Source organism: Hipposideros armiger, unplaced genomic scaffold (genome assembly GCF_001890085.2).
Source record: "Hipposideros armiger isolate ML-2016 unplaced genomic scaffold, ASM189008v1 scaffold_469, whole genome shotgun sequence".
Lineage (NCBI taxonomy): Eukaryota > Metazoa > Chordata > Mammalia > Chiroptera > Hipposideridae > Hipposideros > Hipposideros armiger.
Genome location: NW_017731819.1, coordinates 1185715 through 1202248, shown reverse-complemented (window position 1 = coordinate 1202248; position 16534 = coordinate 1185715). Strand labels below are relative to the sequence as shown.

The window sequence follows — 16534 nt, the reverse complement described above, 5'->3', positions numbered from 1 at the left end:
CCTCCCTTTTCCCTCCAACCCCCAGTCCCCCCTCAGTCCCGCCCCTCTCGGCACAAGCGCCGCTTTTCCGCTCCTCCTTGGCGCGAACCCACTCCCTTCATTCTTTCCTGGTGCAAGCTCCCTCCTCCTAGGTCCTCGCCACCGCCCCACTCCTATCCCGCCGGCGGTTAGCCTCTGCCTCACCCCCATAGTGGCTGGGCTCAACACGGCGCAGGCTGCGGTCGCTCTTTCCGGCCCGTCGTAAACGACAGGCGCTGCCTGCGCACCCTCGGTGGGGGCCTCGGTGCGGAGTGCGGGGGCGGGTTTCCGCACGGCGCTTTTCCGGCGCACGCCGGAGTTATTTTTTGCTTTAGGGGAACAAAACGGTAGAGAGAAACTGAGTCGGGAATTAGTCGGTGCTCCGACCCTTATCCTGTTATCAGCCATCGGTAATTCCATATATTTACTGAACGCCGATTTCGTGCCGGCACTAAGCTAGTCTGAGGAATACCACGGCAAAGTTTTTCCTGCCCTTCAGTTCTCTTTCTTGGCTCTTCACTACTCTGCCTTTTCCTTACCCAACCTCGCACTTGGTCCCTGCCTGTCCTCGAGGTCTCTTAGGTAACGTCGGTTCTCCCTGCCCAGTCAGCTTCGCAGATTTGCAGGATGGGGCCTTTTTCTTTTCTAAACTGCACCTTCCTCTTTCCCCCTCGAGACCCCAGTCCACTTGCCCTTCTCATTGTGCATGAGACTGGACACTCCTCTTCAGCAGGCTCTTCTCTGGGCTGCCATCTGGTTTATCCTTATACATTTAGGGAACCTTGTTGTACCTGCCCTTTCGTGCCTTTTATAGCCTTCTGAGCTCACTATCCGCTATTTAAAGTTTGGAGTGACTTTTTTTTTTCCCCCTAAGATTTTTATTGGGGAGTTGGGGGAGGGGAACAGACAAGTTGCTGTCCTTTTGTTCTTCAGTCTAGTGGAGGACATTGCTTCACTGGCCCATGTTGGTATTATCATTGCGCTCTTCCTGGGTGAGGCAGATCGGGTCGTTGGCCTCTGGACGGCTGCTCACACTGGCTGCTGGCCGCCAGCCACACACGGTAGTTTATGGCAGCCCACTGTAACAAGAGGCTGCAGCCTACTCCACACAGGTGACTCACAGCAGCCCAGCTCCAGGTCGAGCTGTTGTTCACCATCTTAGCTGTGGAGGGCGCAGCGTCGTCACTGGTCCTCATATGGGATCCAAACCAGGGCTCTGCTGCTCAGAACTGGCGTCCCAAGCCAGCTCTTAACCAACACACCACTTGGCGGGCCCCAAGGAGTGACTGTTTTTGATACCTACTTTACCACCAACTTTCAGACCCTTCTGTACAAAGGGGTGCACTGGAGTCAGGAACCCTGACATCCCAAGTCCCAGATCTGCGCCTAACCTGCCTCCCTGGTGTCTTTGAAGGAGATTTGGTGTATGTGTGTACTGACCTAGGAGTCCCAAGTTGGCCTGTCTTCAGGGATGTGAACTTTAGCCTAATCACTTCCTCTCAAATGAGACTTATAAAGGCCCAGTTCCTTTCAGTGCCCACAATCTTCAGCCAGCAAAATTTACCTAAGGAAGCCATGCAATTTAGCAGCAAGAAAAAGTTTTCTACAGGTGTACTGGCTTAACAAATTCCCACACTGTACCACGTAGGTGTAGTTCTTAATGGCTGTTGGTATTCGGATTTTAAAATGTACTGGAAAACTTTTGAGACTAGGCATTTTATCCCTAGTCTATTATATCCCTAAATATATTAAAGTATTTTCTCCCATACTGAAATAGCTAGATGTATCTATAAAAGATGATTTTTAAAAACCCGACCTTGATCACATCTCAAGCTGGAGGAAAAACTCAACCACAATACTGTTTTACATCTAAAAAATAGTACTTCATTAATATCACACATCCAGTATTCAAACTTCCATGATGTTAATTTAAATTTTTTTCAATCATAATCCAAACAGGATCCAAACACTGTACTGATTATGTATCTCTTAAATCTTTATAGATTTCTGCTCCATTTCTATTTTATGTTTGTAACTTATTGAAGAAACCAGATCACTTGCCCTGTAGTTTCCTCTGGATGTTGCTGATTGGATTCCCACTGTATTTTTTAAACATGGTTCTCTATTTTCTTATTTCCTGTAAATTGGTATTTAACGTATATCTACAGAGCTGATTCAGGTACTTCACATAGGATTAGTTAGTGTTTTAAAAAGTGAGAAGAGTTCACATGTTCAGATCTTTATAAAACAATAAAATTACACTTTGTTATGTATTTATTAAAGACAATCATGTATAGTTTATAAAAAAAATATTGCCCTGATATACACAAAAATTTCCTGATAATGGTCATTAAAAACAGCTACTCCCACCCCTCCCCCCTTGTGTCCACATTAATATTTAATCTAGATTGGCTTAATCTTGAAGTGTAATCCAATTAGACTGAAGACCAAACACTTCAGATCCTGGACAAGATAATAAAATACTCGTAAGCCTTCTGGATCCCTAAAATGCAAGAGAAAAACAATGTTTAAAACGCTGAGAAAAACTGGCAAGACAATACCATTTAATAACTCGGATTATGTACCAAGATATTACTCATAAAGGTATTTACAGAATTAAAACTTTGAAAAAAAGAGTCCAAAAAGAAGGAAAAAGCTATGTGCTATATATTAAAATGGAATATCATGGAGTCATTTAAAATGTTAAGGTTTTTATAAATGGGGAAATGCTTATATTAAGTGAAAAAATAATTAACAGATTGTTGATCTCAATATTTTTTGCGCCTTTAAAAAACTACCTTTTAGTGCACAGAAAAAAAGATACTAAGAGTTGTCTAATTGATTGGCCTATGAGTGATTTTCCCCTTTCTACTTTGCTGTTTCCTGTATTTTCTATAATAAGCATGCATTACATTCAGAATTAGGAAAACTTTTTTTAAGTAGTAGTACTAAGGACTAAGAGGCTGAAGATTACTATGGCATAAAGAGATTGTCCAAAGGAAGACAATTATGCCCGCATGTACTAAAAGTGAACCATACCTAATCCCAAATCCTCAAAACACAAGAGTCAAAGAGGTTGCCAAATTCTGAGGACTCGGTGCATACGGATTCATGTCTCTCTGCCTTATAATTTGCCCTACTGACAGCATGAATTTTTTTTTTTAAATTGGGGAACTAGGGGAGGGGAAAAGTTGCTGTCCTTTTGTTCTTCAGTCTAGTTGTGGAGGACATCACTTCACTGGCCCATGTTGGTATTATCATTGCACTCTTCCTGGGTGAGGCAGATCGGTTGCTGGGCCATTGGACGGCCACTCATGGCGGCTCTTGGCAGCTCACTACGGCTGCCAGCCACTCATGGTAGCTTTTTACAGCAGTCTACTGCAGCTCCACTATAACCTACACTGTCGCTGGCAACTCACAGCAGCCCAGGCTCCAGGTCGAACTGTTGTTCACCATCTTAGCACAAATTTTTAAATTTATATTTTAAACAATTTCCAGTGCTAGTCTGAATGACTAACACTGAGGAAGATGTTCAGACTTAGTGGCTCTACAGTTTATCTCATGCACTTATTTTGGCATATTTCATTTTTCTGTTCTGGCCAGATTCTTACCACCTTTGGCTGCTCCTATGGCATTACTGTGTGTGTGTGTGTCACTGAGAAATTCTTATTAGCAATAACTGAATAAAACACCAAAAGCAATAGGAGTAAGCCCTTGAAAATAATTTAGAGTCTCTCTCCAATGAAGGGGACAAAGCTGACCCCTTCTGTCTTGCATTTGTACCAGACCTTACCATAATGGTCTCAGTTTGGTTAAGGGTCTCATAGCAAATCTGCTGCAAAAGACACACATCTGGATATAAGGATCATGTACTTACTTGGATTGATTGACATCAATAAGGGAACCAATTTTTGAGGTTGTGAAAGAAATGTGCTCATCTCCAATGACGATTTCAAGCTCCTAGAAACATTAAAAACAACTGGATTTTTCATCAATTTTATCATAGGCTAACTGATGTAAACAAGAGTTAAGTTCCTATGACATCTCATCAATATTACAAGGAAACCACATTAAAGGAATGATATTCGAGGACCTGCTGTACATAAACAAATTTACATTTTAAAAGATTACTCTGGCTTCAGGATAAAAATGGGCTGTATAGGACAAGAACAGAAACAAGGACTCTATTAGAAGTCTGGATTTGGAAGGAAGCAGTTGAGGTTGAGAGAAATAGCTCAGAAAGTTGTTTGCATGATTTTCCTTCCATTAGAATGTTGAAATAACTACATTCTATTTATCTTTGTATGCTCACAATGCTTTGTCCATAGTAGTTACTCAGTAAGTGAGGTGGACAGCAAAAACTCTGAGGGGGAGGGGGATCAAACGAAAAAATTCAGGGCTGAGCTCTAGGTAGTCAGTAGTACCACTTGCTCTCTGTTCCTCCTTGTGGAATTAGGGCTTCCTTAGACCAAGATGCTGGTAATCTCCTTTGCATAGGGCTCTACAACGCGCGCGTGCACACACACACACACACACAAATGGATTCAATGTCATGCAGAGCAGTAAACTTATTTTAAGACCTCTGCATTGTGGATAGTTGCTAAAACACTCACCTGCCGGCCCACTCGGTCAGGAGGAGGCCACAAAGCATCATCTTCTTTGGTAATTTCACTGTCATCAATTATTCTCTTCAGTTCTTCCATCACACTTTTATGTACATAAGCCTGAAATCAAGTTAAAGAACAGAATTTAAGTTGTATCCCTAAACAGTGTTCTGATTCAGATAGCAATGAAAGATTTAAAAAACTGCTCCTGAAAACTTACTTCTGACACCTCTGTAAATGGAAAGATATTCAGGCTTGACTTCAGCCTGCTGAAGAGGAGGGCAGGGTCAGAAGTGCCCAATGACTACATCTCACTCCCCCACTAGTTGTTTCTACTTCTTGGCACAACCTGTTCACATGGACCTTCTCCTTGCCTACATACCCAACTCACACCCAAACCCAAAACAAAAGATCTGTGAGTAATCCTGGTTATTCGTAACTAGATGACATGCTTTTGAAGAGCTGAGACATGTCTTTTAAAATACATTTTACATACTAGTTTATGTTTAAAAAAAGATGCTGATGTGTGGGTAAGCATAAAACTGATTGCTAATTAAATATAAAAGCATGAAAATTTGTTCTCTGTTAAGATATTTTCAAATGTGACAAAGTGGTTAAGAGTAGCTTTGATGAAATTACTGATGTGGTACAAATCACACCAAAATGGAGCACATGGACTTGACAGAAGCAGGCATAGGTTTGAATTCTTGCTCTATTTCTTACTAGCAGGGGTGACTCTGAACAAGTCCCATAATTAATATCTGGGCCTTCACTGTCTTATCTGTAAAGGGTATATAATACCACCCATCAAACAGGCTTACAATCAGGGTAAATAAGATCATGTACGTAAAGTATCTACTGCCATACCTGGCATCTAACATATTCAATAGTGTTAAGTGCTTTCCCATGCTCCCTTCCCCCATTCAAATGCAAATTAAAGAGCTCTTCCGAGTGCTTTGTACCAGGGAATATACCAAACACTTTATGTGAGTGGAGGTAGGTTTTATTATTTGTTTCTGCAGATGAAAAAACTGAGACTTATCAAGTTCAGCCAGGAAACTTGCCCAAGGTCACATGGTTAGTAAGTAGCAGATTCAGGGTTCAAACCAAGATTTACAAGACTTCAAATGATTATCAGTAATTGATTCAGCATTATGAACGAAAATATAAACAAAAAGTAGATTTGAGAAAACTTTAGAAGCTGTCTACAGACATGTTCATACTTCCATATTCTTTGTCTTTCAATACTACTCCCAAAAAGAACAAGACAAAAGGCTAAATTGTAGTGAATAAAAGGCTTTTAGAAGACTTATTACCTCTTTTCTGATCATGACATCATTTTTGTAATTGCTGTTGTTGGCGTATCTCAGTTTCCCTGTGAGGGGCAAAAACCAAATTCAATATATAATAAAAACATGAATAAAGCATCATTAGCCTACTAAGACAATCAGCTGTTGCTTAAAATGTTAGGGGAAATCCAAACTTTCCCCTCAAGTGTCTAACAGATTTTGGTGTTTCAACAGTAACAGTTTTTTCAGTTCTTCACTTCAGGCTATTAAACAGCCTCACGGCCAAAAATACAGCTGACAATGAATTACAGTTCTTGCAAAAGGTAGCTCAGGCTACCTAGATATGTGGCAAATCATATCTGCAGGTTAATGTCCTCAGCTGAAAACAGAAATCGGTAACTTACCTGCACACAGGGCCTCCTGAAGCTTAAATGAGTTGTGAAAGCCTTTTGAAAACTGTAAAATATGTGTTTACATATATTATCATGTGACTGTGCAATATTTTGATCTATTCCTGTGATGGGAAAGCTGTAGTATTATTATTTAGCACATTTGGTATATAAGGCCCTTTGTGCATATGTGCATTTAACAGGCTAATTTGGGTATATGTTGGGTGCGAAGGAGAAGATACAAAGAAAGAGGTGAGTTTTTTCCCCTCTTTTTTAGAATAGAAGGCACATATGTAAAAAGAGCCAAATTAATTGATACCTCACTGCACCGTTTCTCTGCTTCAAGTCTCTCTCCTTTTAGTTCATTCTCCGTATTTATCCAGTGGATAAAGTGATGTGGTAACAGATAGAGCTGATTATTCCTAATATTCATACTTTGATACTGACAATAGCTTCCTACTGCCTTCTTGATAAAATCCAAATCAACATGGCATATGCTAAGGTGAGCTCCCTGCCTGCCTTTCCAGGCTCACTCCTACAACAGTCCTCTCTCAGATAGCTGGAGTTAATCAGACTACTTGGTTTCTGCCTGAAACATCCCATGCACTTTTTGGGTTTCATTCTCTTTGCCTTAAATGCTGTCCAAAATGCCTTCTTGATTCTCATCTGCCTGCTCTTTAGTGACTGTAGGAGCAGTCACTCAAGACTTACATCCCCCTCCCCCAAGTCATTTTATGCCGGAAGCCTCCTCTAAACCCTCAGGCTAGATAGATGCCTTCTGTCTGCTCCCAGAGTCCCTTCTGCTTCTTTCTACCCCAGCACCTAAAATACTGTCTTGTCACTGTTTACAAATCTATCTCCTTCACAAAATGCAGCTTGTTAGATTCATCTTTTAGTGGGAGTTTTCTGTCATTTTTTAATTCCTTTTCCTTTCCACTGTGGCCCTAAATAATATAATTGACAAAGTCCTATTTGTTCGGCCTCCAACAGTATCCTAAATCCTTCTCCACTTTTACTATCATCCTAGTCCCAACCAACATCCCTTTTGTCTGGATAATTGTTAACTGTCTCTTAATAAGTAGCCCTTTTTCCACTCTTGCCTATTCTGCACCCAATAATTAGAATACTTTCTCAAGCACGATCACATCTCTTCTTAAAACTTTCCAGTTGCTTCCTGCTGCACTTAGAATAAAATCCAAACTCTACCATGGCCTATAAAGACCTACATGGTGTGAACCCTGCCTACTTATCCCACATCATCTGCTACTATTCTCCCCAGAGGTCACTACTCTTCAGCCATACTGGTCACTTGCAATATGCCTAGTTCATTCCTGCCCTACAGCCTTGACACTTGTTACTCTCTCTGTCTAGAATGCTCTTCCTTCTGAGCCTCATAAGGCTGGCTCCTTCTTGTCAATCAGGGCTCAGTTCAAATATCCCCTCTTCAGAGAGCTCCCCAATGGCCACTCTATCTAAAAGCAGCCCAACAGCAATTATTCCATCATTTTGTTTTATTTCCAGACCCACTCATCCCTATCGGAACTCCTTTTTGTTTATGATTTCTCTCCCCGCAATAGGAATGAATACAAGTTCCACGAGAAAGGAAGCTTGTCTTATCATTCACACCTGTATCCCAGATTGTGGAACATAGCCTAGCACAAAGTGGGCTTTCAATCAGTGTTTGCTGAATGAAGCACTCTGCTAAAAAATGTCACTAAACAGAAGCCCCTCCACATGGACAGAAAGAACCTGTGGCGAACACAGGATTGTTCCTTCCGGATCCGCGCCTTATAGGTCCGTTCCTCCTCTAATTCCCCACACATGCCGGACCCCCGGCCTCCCCACTGGCCTGCCCCCAGGCCTACTCCTTGCTCCCGGGGGACTGGAGGCCGCTCTCACCGTCCGGTCGGAACTCAAATTCCAGGAATTCGTGGCCGAACTTGCCCTTGTGACCCACGTAGTAACGCAGATAAAAGTCACTCTCCATGGCTCGCAAAAGGTAACCCGGGCCAAACTTGAATACAAAACCGCACCGCCACCGTACGCGCCCTACACTGACGTTTACGGCGGCGCGCAGAAGTGACGTCAAGACAACGCTATCGCACGTAGCGAAGGGAACCCTCCGCGCCCAAGTTTCGCAGTGGGATAAGGTGGTCGATTCTCTCCCGGCGGAAACAAGTGCCTTTTCACTCGGAGGCGGGGTCAATGCAGCCACGTACCCTCTGCCCGAGGCGGGAATGAGGCGGTTTACCAGTCGGCGTTATCCTAGGAGTGAGGCCGAAAGCCAAGCCACGAAAGGCTTTCAGGTCTTTGGTGAGGGGTCTGTAGACCTCGCTTCAAGACCTTGGGTTGATCACCCCGAGTCCTGCGTCCCTCCAGGTTCAACCTCCATTTAAAGGATTTGTGTGAGTCGCATAAGGCTCCTCGCGGTCCCTGGACCTAGGGCATCTCAACAGTAAAATGGGGTTAAATGACCCGATCTCACAGGAGAACGCAGCGCACTATAGTGCATATGTCTAAAGTTGGCTCTGACCGAACTTTGCTGGTTAGGGGCCAGTTCGAGAAAACCCTTGTCAGAGAAGCTTTTCCTGAATCCACAGTGGAGACTGCCATTTCTCTGGAATGAACTTGCCCGCATTTATTCCTCATTTTCCCTCTACCTTTTATTTCTGCCTTTCCCTTTCTCCCTCACTGATCTCTGAAGTGGGTGCCGTGAGTAGAAGGTAACTTGAATATTGGATCTCACACTCCCCAGACATCTATTCACTGCTTACCCAGCAGTGATTTCTCAGCTCTGGCTGCACAATAGAATCATCTCGGAACATCTAAAAAATACTGATGCTTCGGCCCCACCCCAAACCAATTAAATCAAGATCTCTCGCAGTGGACCTGGGCATGGGTGGTTTTATGCTTTTTTCTTTTTTCTTTTTTTTTTTGCAAAGCTCCTGGGATGAGTCAGGGTTGAGAACTGCCCAAAAGGCTCTTGTCTTTTCAGGCCAAAGTGGTTGACCTCTGAAGGCTTTCTGGCTGTGAGAAATTTTCCTTCTTGATTAGGCAAAGGGCAATCAAAATCCTAATTACTAGAAGCCTGCTTTAGCTCATTTAAGTTCAAGCCAGAGGGGGACTGGAACTGGTTCTAGAGACAATGCTGACATGGCATCATTCTTGGGAGCTGGCAACTATAACTGGATACTATTTTTGTATTCAGGACTATAGTTTGATTCTCATTCCTAGTCTTGCCATTATTCCTTTTCTCCTTGAAAAAGCATTGGTAGCAGAGTGTAGAGTGGGTGTGATGGGGTGTAAAAAACCCCCCAAAAAACAAGACATTAAAATAATCCTTTGTGTGACAGTGATTCACTGTGATCGAAGGTGAACTGATTGAACTTTTTGGACCTAAGGATTTTTATCTTTAAAATGAGCGTGTTATATACCTGGCAGAACTGTTTTAAGGATAAGAAACAATGTCTTGGAAATTGAAAAATACAAACTAGATTGCCATAAAACCTAAGGCTTTTTATTTAAAAAACCAACCAACCAACCAACCAACCCTGGATATGGGTGGTAACAAGGGAATTGTATAAAAAAGAGAAAGGGGTCTGGCCGAGTGGCTCAATTGGTTAAGAGCTCACCCATAGTGCGAACTCTGAGCAACAGGGTTGCCGGTTCGATTCTAGGCCCGAGCTGAGCTGCCAACAGGTGGCAGGATGGCTCAGCTTATAAAAGAGAGAGAAAGGAATCACTAGGTATTAAGCATCTTAATAAATGTCAGCCCCTAAGCTGAGCCCATTTACAAGTGCTTGTTCCTTCAATCCTTATAACAATCTTGAGGTGGTAACTGGAGTTAAGCATTTAGAGACATCAGGTAATCATGAAGGACCCTACAAGCCATATTAAGGAGTTTGGGCTAAAACCCTGGGGTATTGGATTTTAATCTGTGTCATGTGCAGGAATACAATGGTGAATAAGACAGACCTTTGTAGAGCTTGCAGAGGAAGCAATTGAGCATACAAGCAATTATAGGGATCAAGGTTATAAATAGGGGAAGCACAAAATACTATGGAAGCACATGGAGTGGCTCCTAATCCAGTCTAGGGGCTTAAAGGAAGTCTTCTGAAGGAAATGTTCCAGAGGGTCCAGAACGGTGGTTAGAATACAGAATGAGGTAGGAAAGGGGCAGAAGCCAAATCATGAGGATCTTACAAGCCATATTAAGGAGTTTGAGCTAAAACCCAAGGATATTGGATTTTAATGCAGAGGAGACAGATGAAGGGCGTTAAAGCAGGAAAGTGAAAGAGGTGGTGGTGACATGACCTAATGTATTATAGGAAGATCATTGCAGCTGCAATGTTGTAGATTGGATTGGAAAATGGAAAGATTAGAAGTATGAAATTCAGATTAGTTGTTAATCTATGATGGTGATAATCCATGATGGTGATCTGTATGTACTCCAGTAGTAGCAATGGAGATATAAAAATGGATGGATTTGAGCTGGAATACCATAATTTAAAGGAAGAGCAAAGGAGATTAAGATGTGACCAGAGAGGTAGAGGGAAAAACAGGAGTATGGTGTCATGTAAACCAAAATAAGAGTATCCTAAGGAAGGAATGCCAACAGTGTTAAATACTCCTTGCAAGGTCAAGGAAGGTAAGGACTGAAAGTATTTACAATATTTATGATCAAGGAGCTCCTGGGTGACCTTGGTAAAAGCAACCTTAGTGGCATGGGGGTGAGAAGAAGGGCAGAAGTATTGGGATACAAGTAGGCCAAATTTGTTGTGGGAGCAGTTACCTGACCCTATGAGTTAGGTCTGGGTCTGAGAGAATAGCGAATGCTTCCTGGAAGAGTAGGCCTGAGCAGAGTACTCAAGGACAAACAGGAGTTAGCCAGATAAAGAGGCAGAGAAGGAAAATCTAGGCAGAAAATGCCACATGTACATGAGCACTATGCACTACATGTACTTCGGCGGCACTAAACATAACTGTGTGACTTGGGGCAGGTTCTTCACCCATTCCCTCATCTATAAAATGGGAATGATAATGCTGACAGTATTTATTTCACGGATTTGTTGATGAAAATTAATTTATGTAGAGTAGTAGGCACACACTAGGGACTCAACCAATGATTGTTCACTACCCCCTCATTAAAGCATCACAATGAAACAACACTTTCAGATTTAAAAAAATGAATTTAATGTCTCTCTAGAAACAGTGCACTGATTTTACAAATGTCCACATTTGGTTTTTAGTTCACCAAGATGATGTCAATATAGCTAGTAAGATGCAACACACCACCCTTTGCCTCTGGAAGAGAAACCAGACTGCAAAGGGGACTGAGTATAGAAGCTAACAGAACTCGGAATGACAAGACAAAAAGAGCAGAAATGGTTAGTGTGACCCAACATTGTAACATGCCTATTACATCAAACATGGTAATTTGGGTGTGTTGTGTGCATGGGGGGAGACAAACAAGGAAACTTCATTTGGGTACAGTGTGATGGAGTTTGCAGACCAGTACTTCACCCCCAAATTAACAACAGTTTGTATAGAACAAAATGCTATTTTAAAACACATGGTTTGTACAGGTATTTGTTTTCTCTTGTAATTTTTGTAAAAAAGTATCAAAACCTTCATGTCTTTAAATATATATATATATATATATATACATATACATATACAGGTGGTTCTTTTTAAATTTTTATAGCACAAAGTGTTTGCAAATACAGAGGGTTTCTGCTGATTTTTGAATACGCACATAGTGCATAGCCTGAATGAAAAGAGCTTCCTGATTTCTTTTATTAACTGAAAATTTGAAGCTGTAATTCGTCTACCTCTAAGTTCTCCATATCCTGAATATCCCCAATACCCTAAACATACAGTGGGAGAAGACTGCAATCCTCTATCTTCATGCATTGATGGGAAAGTAAATAATTTACTCTGAAACGTTTTAATTGCTAACCATCTATATTCTGTGAAATGATGAGTATATGGCTAAAGTTAGGGAGTGAGGTGGGGAGGCTCACCTTCCTGTGCCCTCTCCCCATTCCCACCAGCGCCTGACTGGACAGTGCTTAGGGTTACCTCTGCAGACTTCATATCTTCAAATTTTCCAGTTTTCTTTCTCACTGTTGAGAAAATCTGAGGCTCTTGACAACGTGGACTACTTCTGTGAAAATCCCACTGCCCTTATATTAGTTTTCATTGACCATATCAAAAAACTTCAACTCAACTATATGAAAAACAGTCACTATTTCCCTTTGGCCCCTGGAAAGCTTGAGTCTGAAGTTAAGTCTGCAAAGTGCTGGCAACACATCCTGATGAATTTTTCACGATGCACTTGGTGCCTTGTACACAACAAATGACCAAGAAATGTTTGCTTGAGTTAGAAATTAAACAGAAGTATTCTATAAAGTGCATAATTGAACCTGTCTTTCCACCGAGCCTCATTTCTTGCTAAGTCTCCGTTGAGCTTTTTGTTTCTTATAATGAATTACACGCACTTCCTTAAAGTCCCCATGCTGTTCCATGCTTCGTGTCTCCTCTGCCTGAAGCAGCTTGGACACCCCTACTTAACTTAGCTTAAGGTTACTTCTCCTATGATGCCCTTCTTGACCCCATTCCTCGTATCCTTGGGTAGAAATGACCTCTTTGTATCTTAATACTCTGAAAAGAATCTATTCCTTTTTTTGTTTCCACACGTTTTTCTCTACTGCTATTATGAGCTCCATAAGGACAGAAAATGTTTGATTGATCTGTACATCTGTAGTGCCTGACACTTAGTTGGGACCTAGAAAATGGTTTCAGGGAATTAATATATTGCAATCACAAAGAGAATTGGAGGGATCAATAGTACTTATTGCCATATATTTAAATCTGATTTCATTCCAAAGTTACATGTTATCTCAATCTGTTTTATAAATAACCATGCTATTAAAAAGTAAATAAATACAATTTTAGTTTTCCCTGTTTCTGAAAGGCCATTTCTGCCAGGGCCTTCATAATTCCATTGGAAAGATAGGTAGCAGGTTTGGTACAATGTTCAAGCAACCCAAAGTAGTCTCCTGGAGAAGGAACGGGAGGACAAGGACTGGGACCAATTTCTTTTAAATAGAGAAAAAATATGTCTGATAAGTTTCCTGCCCTCCTGGCATCATCTCTAAGCTTCCTTCCAGCTCTATAGTCCAGTGACTCTCTGACCCGTTAATGGCTGTAGTTATAGGACAGCACAGGGGCAAAAGACAACAGAAATGCAATTAAACCTCAGAATGAGGTTCAGAATCCTCCAGGATTAGAGGGAGGATGGACCCAACACCTCAGATTTCATCTTATTTACTGCCATCCAACGTGAGTGTTTCAAAGGTTGTTCCCATAGCTGCCTCTTTGCAGTTGTAGCATATTCGGAAATCATGGGTGTCTCTGAGAAAGTTGTGGTTCATCATCGTTTTGGAATCTTGGGCTGAATCATCCTGACCCCATTTATTATATTTTTCCATGAAGGCCAGGATCTGACTGAAAGTTTAGATAATTACGCATTAGTCACTGTTATCATTTCCCCAGGAAATTCTATTTCTTTGGAGGCAGGTTACAGAAAATGTTGCTGGTTTTAGGTACATTTCAATGATTTTTCACTTTCATCATTTTTCTTCAGTCAAAAATAATTTGACTTTCCATTCTTGAAAGAATAATAGTAAGTGATTAAGCTCCATAGGAGTTGGCCATCCATTTTAAAAATTCTATTTGGTAATGGTCATTCCAGGTCAATTGCATTTACTCTCTCAGTGAATGTTTCAACACATACATATCATGAGGAAATTGCTTTTTATGCAAAGTATAGTGCCCAGGCTCCAGAACACAGTTTTCTCAAAAGTTAGGAGACCATGAATGATGTAGAGAAAGGTCCTAGGAACTAGGTGATAGAATTCCAGAAAGTCTGCCTGGAAATTCAAAGGGTAGCACGCTGGTGAGACATCCATCCAAGCTTCACTGAGTTGAGGGCAGCTGGGGCATAGGTGGGAAGAATTTGCTTAAATGTGTCAAGCTCCAGATATGTTAAGGTTAGATACATGTCCTCTGCTCCTACATAAGCCAAACACTTATGTGTCACACTTTGTCCCTGGTTGTCCAGTGGGAGTGAAGTAGCAGAATTAAGAAAAGACCGCACCTTGGATGAGAGCCAGCAGGGACTGAATTCCTTCTGGGACTGTAGAATTATGTTTTCAATGGTAGACCCCCAAAGAGAAAACAGCACTTCTCCCTGCCTCCCCCAAAGCCCAGGAAAAGCAAAGAAAGTGTCCACAGTGAAAAAAACCAAAAAACCCCTGTACATATACCTAGAGTTTTTCCTTTTATTTACAAAGCAGTAAACCAAATCCCTGTGTGGACATATATAGCCGATGCACTATGATATTGCGTATGCCATTTCCCCCTCAAATAGGACTTTCGTTTTGGCCACTTGTTCTGACTTAAGCCAAAAATTAGTTTCATCTGTGTGAACACATTATGGTAACAAACCTAGGTCTTACTTTTCCCCACCTAAAGGAAATGGCAGAGAGTAAGGGGAAGGGAGAAATGGAGATGTAACAAAACCAGTTCCTCTGTCCACCATACATAGCATATCTCAGAGGTTTAATGCCTCAGCCAATCCCTACAGTAAACTTGGGCTGTTCGGGAAACATCTCCACTTAGCTCTCTATAAGTAAGGAAGGCACCCTCAGGGTGCTTCAGAGCAACCTTAATGAATTCAACACAAGTGTCTTGAAGGAAAATGAAGTTACTCGAAATGCTAAACTTTAAAACAAGGAGTAGCTAAGGTTCAGGTATGTTCTCACCTGAGCACTCGAGAACTTCTGGCACTGTGTAAAGTCTGTACACTGGCCTTAGCCACAGAACAGAGAGCCCAGATAAGAGTCACAGTAGCCATGGGTGAGCTGAAGGGCTTTTCCTGACTGATTGGGGGTCCCAGGAATAGCCAGACGTGGAAAAGATTCTGTCTCTTCCAATACATGTTTGCACAAACCATGGTATCTGGTTTCTGAGCCAAATTTCCAAAGGCTTCTCTGAAAACAACTGATACCTCTCTTGTGGATTATTTTAAAATATATTTATCTTTATATATTCGAACAGCCATAGTTGCGCCTCTTCTCTAGATTTTTCTCTCTCACACTCACGCATAAGCATACACAGAATCCATGTGGGGGGCCAATCATACCAAAAATAAATACTCTCATGTCTCTAAATTATTTATAGAACTAATCTTATTTTTGAAATATGTTAATAAATAATCTAAATGGGGGAGGGAGTCGAAGTGGGTTTTTTTTTTATGTTGATGGATACCACAAAGCATAATTATTTTATTTACAAAAAAACCTCAAAACTCCAAAACCTAAAAAATCCCCCCAAAACCAAATACTCTCTGTAAATATAGTTTTAAAATGATGAGTAAGCTACTGTACCATCGGCCCCATTTGGTTATGTACATCATGTTAGTCACTCAGCAGTAGCCATTCCATGAATTCCTCATGGGTAGTGCAACCAGTTAAAAAGTGTATAAAACATTATACATATAAAAACTCTCACATCCTTTGGATGTTTGCAGTTCATCATAACTTTGTGGTTACCTTTCCGCAACATAAATTAAAAAAAAACAAATCACACACACGCACGCACGCACGCACGCACGCGCGCATTCACTCACACAGACCCACAAACAGAAACCCTTCCTTCCAGGCACACACCATCCAGAGAGTGTGGTGCATGGAACCCAATTCCGTGAGGCACGAAGGGAGTGGTCCCATCCTCAGGGCAGTCCATCATCTTCAAGGCTTAATGCCACTCGCTGGGGAGACAGAGCAAAGAAATCATCATTAGACCCACAGGAGCTATTTATTGAGTATCCATAGGTACCAGACATTCTCCTGGTTTACAGACATTAGTTCATGGAATCTCCAAACTACCCCGAGAGACAGGTTTGTCGTATATATTTTATAGATGAGAAAACTGAGACTCAATGAGCTTAAAACATGTGCCCTGGATCACATAGCAAGTGAATAAACTACAATTTGAACCCAGATCTGTGTGACTCCAGAGCTGTAGCTTTTTTTTTTTTTAAAGATTTTTATTGAGGAATTGGGGGAAGGGGAACAGACAAGTTGCTGTCTTTTTGTTCTTCAGGCTAGTTGTGGAGGACGTCGCTTCACTGGCCCAAGTTGGCACCATCATTGCGCTCTTCCCGGGC

At 41.6% G+C, this 16534-nt stretch overlaps 2 protein-coding genes across 11 annotated transcripts in view; both read right to left on the bottom strand.

Moving 5' to 3' along the window:
- Positions 1-2241: 2241 nt before the first annotated feature.
- On the bottom strand, positions 2242-8386 carry MAGOH (mago homolog, exon junction complex subunit). Its single transcript, XM_019666378.1, has 5 exons — positions 8200-8386; positions 5939-5997; positions 4632-4742; positions 3896-3978; positions 2242-2521 (listed from the first exon to the last, which is right to left on the bottom strand). The coding sequence occupies exons 1-5, from the start codon at positions 8285-8287 to the stop codon at positions 2422-2424; spliced, it is 441 nt and encodes a 146-aa protein (XP_019521923.1). The 5' UTR covers positions 8288-8386; the 3' UTR covers positions 2242-2421.
- Positions 8387-13657: 5271 nt separating this feature from the next.
- The window catches only part of LRP8 (LDL receptor related protein 8), an 81321-nt gene continuing 78444 nt past the window's right edge, over positions 13658-16534 (bottom strand). For all 10 annotated transcript variants that reach the window (XM_019666422.1, XM_019666417.1, XM_019666421.1 and 7 more), the window contains one exon: positions 13658-16135. In XM_019666422.1, the coding sequence (XP_019521967.1) occupies positions 16097-16135 (39 nt within the window). In that variant the 3' untranslated portion in view covers positions 13658-16096. The remainder of the gene's footprint in view (positions 16136-16534) is intronic.